At 40.7% G+C, this 3,359-nt stretch overlaps 1 protein-coding gene across 3 annotated transcripts; it reads left to right on the forward strand.

The window, feature by feature from the left end:
* The first annotated feature begins 504 nt into the window (after positions 1-504).
* LOC147866278 (putative serine/threonine-protein kinase PBL7) lies at positions 505-3,050 on the forward strand. 3 transcript variants are annotated; one of them, XM_087316652.1, is made up of 7 exons: positions 505-772; positions 990-1,240; positions 1,402-1,534; positions 1,911-2,169; positions 2,267-2,399; positions 2,490-2,579; positions 2,670-3,050. In XM_087316652.1, exons 1-7 carry the CDS (start codon positions 661-663, stop codon positions 2,871-2,873), a joined length of 1,182 nt encoding a protein of 393 aa, XP_087172778.1. In that variant the 5' UTR covers positions 505-660; the 3' UTR covers positions 2,874-3,050. The 3 variants fall into 3 exon arrangements, with proteins under 3 accessions (XP_087172778.1, XP_087172776.1, XP_087172777.1); XM_087316650.1 differs by having other exon boundaries at positions 508-772; positions 990-1,246; XM_087316651.1 differs by having other exon boundaries at positions 509-776; positions 997-1,246; positions 2,670-3,049.
* Positions 3,051-3,359: the final 309 nt, after the last annotated feature.

The raw sequence follows: 3,359 nt of genomic DNA on the forward strand, positions 1-3,359 counted from the left end.
TTTCTTCTTCTTCTTCTTCTTGTTTGACCCAGGGCTCGAAATTTAGCAGGCAGCAACAGCAGCAGCAGCAGCAGCAGCAGCAGTAGAAGGAAAAAGCTGGAAACAATTGTAACTTTCTACTCTTTCCACCTCGCTTCAAATCATGGATGGGTTTTAGGGTTTATTTAACCTGGCCCTCACTCAACTTTCACGTCATGGAGAGACACGTGTCACAAGAAAAAGCAGACAGGCCAGGCCTATATAGGGTGGGTGGTGAAGAAAGACAAGACGTCTTTGTGTATGGCTTTTCCACTCACGGAGCTTTGCTTGTCCTGTCCTTGGTTCGATTTTGGGAGAGAGATATGGAGGTTAACAGCTTTGGGTAAAAAAAACAGCAAGGCATGGGGTAGGGTAGGTAAAAGAAGAAGAAGCAGAAGATGAAGATGAAGAAGAAGAAGAAGAAGTGGGAAGTAAGGAGGTACTTTGCTTATGCTAGCCTACTGTCCCTATCTCCCCCCTCAATATCTCTCATCTCTAGAAGAGGGAAGAAAGAAGTAAAGCGTATCCTAGAAGAACCCTACAAGTATAAGAGACACAAGAAACAGGGGATTCAGCTATGGTAGGAACAGGACAGAACAGCACAAGGGAGGTTGGGGAGAAGTGGGAATCAGAATAAATTCCATGGTTTTCCTGGGGATTGTTGCTGCCCTTGCTGCCTCAGCCTTGCTTTCTGCTCTCCTCTACTACCTCTACCTCCATCAGAAGGTGAAGAAGAAGAAAGGCCCAGAACAGAGTAAGTCATCCCAGTTTTGTGGGGACAGGAAGCCTATACACAGCAAGCAAATAAAGACTACCTACCTATATATATATATATATATATATATATATATCTATATATATATATATATATATATATTATGTTTGTGCATTTCTGTGAATGTACATGTTTGTGTGTATCACTACTAATCTTTTTTCATTCTGAATGTGTGTGTATATATATATATGAACAGGGTATAGGAGTGATTCTATTACAGTCCATACATCAAAATTAGGAGGCACAAGTAGCATAGTCCAACAACACAGAGCTGCCCAGGTCTTCACATACAAGCAACTCCAAATGGCCACCCATAATTTCGATGAGGGGAATGTGATCGGCCGAGGCGGGTTTGGGTCTGTATATAAAGGCATCCTATCGGATGGCAAATTGGCTGCCATCAAGCAACTCGACCGCAGCAGCAAACAAGGAGACCTCGAGTTTCGAGTCGAGGTTTCGAGAATTTTTTATTTTTTATTAATTATTTTAAATTTGTTCTGTCTGAGAGTTTGAATTTTTGTAAGATTTTTTTTTCTCTCTCAAATTTTTGTGTGGGAAATGAAACTACATGTGAGATTCTGTTTTCATTTTGTTCATTGACAATATAGGTGGACATGCTTAGCATGTTGCATTCTCCCCACCTCCTCGGACTTATCGGCTACTGTGCCGACCAAGCTCACCGCCTCCTTGTTTACGATTACATGTGTAATGGCAGCTTGCACGAGCATCTTTATTCCAAAGGTTGAATCATTTGTAATCCTTAGGTGTATTCTATCTATCTATCTATCTATCTATATATACCCTCTCTTCTCAACATTCGTTATTATTATATTTACTTACAAGTTCCATATATGCCTTTTGTTATGAGGATATGCATAATGGTACGTTAATGGAGTCGATCAGGCTAGAGATAGGCCCATTAGCTTGTGGTGGTGGATGGCAATGGGGACACAGAATTAGGGTTAATTGGCATAAATAGGGCTTACTACCTACTGTGCATTTCATAAGACTCTTAAACCTCTGTTGTCCTTTTCTCTTATTGTTCCTTGGTTAGTTTCCTTAATTATGTTCTAACTATTGATTAACTGCTTAAGATTCTTAAATAACACTTTTCTAGGAACACCGGGTAGCCCTCCTTATCTAAACTGGGATACCCGAATGAGAGTCGCATTGGACTCCGCACGGGGCCTCGAGTACCTCCATGAATTCGTAAGCCCACCAGTAATACATCGGGACTTCAAGAGTAGCAATATACTTCTTGACGAGAATTTCAACGCACGGGTTTCTGATTTTGGGCTCGCCAAACTTGGATCTGACAAAGTGGGAGGCTTGGTCTCGACTCGAGTATTAGGGACTCACGGATATGTGGCACCCGAGTAAAAGTTTCGATTCATATTATGCATTTCTTCGTTCTTTTCTTGTCATTTAACTCAAGTCTTGACAAGCTCATATATATTTGATTTTGTGGTGTAGGTATGCTATGACAGGACACTTGACAACCAAGTCGGATGTGTATAGTTATGGGGTTGTATTGCTAGAGTTGTTAACGGGTAGGGTTCCTGTGGATATGAAAAGACCCCCTGGGCAAGGAGTTCTTGTATCATGGGTGAGCTAGAGCGTTAGTGAAGTTGGATTCATTAGATTCTTTCACCTTTCCCTTTGTTTCTTTTTGCCCGACAATTTCGTTGCTTCGCAGGCATTACCACGGCTAACAGATCGGAAAAGGCTTGTAGAGATGGTGGATCCAGTCTTGCAAGGTCAATATGCTATCAAAGAGTTGATACAAGTAAAGCATAGAAACCTTCATTTTCTCACTTTTCATGTCAAATGAGTGTTCTCGGACAAATGAGTTTTTATGTGTGTATCTTATCTTTAGGTTGCTGCTGTGGCTGCTATGTGTGTGCAACCTGAGGCAGATTACCGGCCCCTTATGACAGATGTTGTGCAATCACTCATCCCTCTCGTGAAGAACAAGTGTGTACCAAAGGTGGTGCACACCGAAGGCTTGAACCACCACCCAATTGTGACCCTAAACTCATCATCTATAGATAGTGGTAGCTGTGGGCCAGACTATAACTAGTTTATCTGCCGATTGGGTGATCTATCATGTTCTCCTTTTAAAATTGAATGCGGACTACGAAGGGAATGGATCGTATCATTGGGAAGGGAGAGGGAATACCTAAGCTAAAACTCCTTACTCTCTCAACAATTAGTGGCATGCCTTATGCCTTGTCCACAAAGTTTACGGGGTTTGTAAAATGTATGTTCTATACCAAGTTTTGTAGTATATAATGGCAACCTTTTAAATATATTATCATCAAGAAAAAGTTACAAGTAAGAGGGAGTAGTTCATGTTAAATGGGATGAACTCTTACATGTGTGTAAGGAACCATGGACATAAGGAAATAAGTTTGATTTAAGTTATGAGGATATGCCTCTCATTGAATGAAGAAAAGAAAAGAACACATCATTCTTTATTAATGAAGCTAATTTAATTTCTCCCTTCAAGAAGTTGATGATTTCTCATAATAGTGAATTGAAACTCTATTGAGCCAGTCAAGTTCCA

The sequence above is a fragment of the Azolla caroliniana genome, unplaced genomic scaffold, assembly GCF_043228905.1.
Source record: "Azolla caroliniana isolate FFs.n. ecotype wild unplaced genomic scaffold, voAzoCaro1.0.p SCAF_3, whole genome shotgun sequence".
NCBI classification, from domain to species: domain Eukaryota; kingdom Viridiplantae; phylum Streptophyta; class Polypodiopsida; order Salviniales; family Salviniaceae; genus Azolla; species Azolla caroliniana.

Coding starts and splice junctions, on each gene's coding strand:
- LOC147866278 (XM_087316650.1), top strand. CDS start 661: ATGGTTTTCCTGGGGATTGTTGCTGCCCTTGCTGCCTCAGCCTTGCTT. Junction 2,170..2,266: donor CACGGATATGTGGCACCCGA/GTAAAAGTTTCG, acceptor TTTGTGGTGTAG/GTATGCTATGACAGGACACT. Junction 2,400..2,489: donor AAGGAGTTCTTGTATCATGG/GTGAGCTAGAGC, acceptor GTTGCTTCGCAG/GCATTACCACGGCTAACAGA.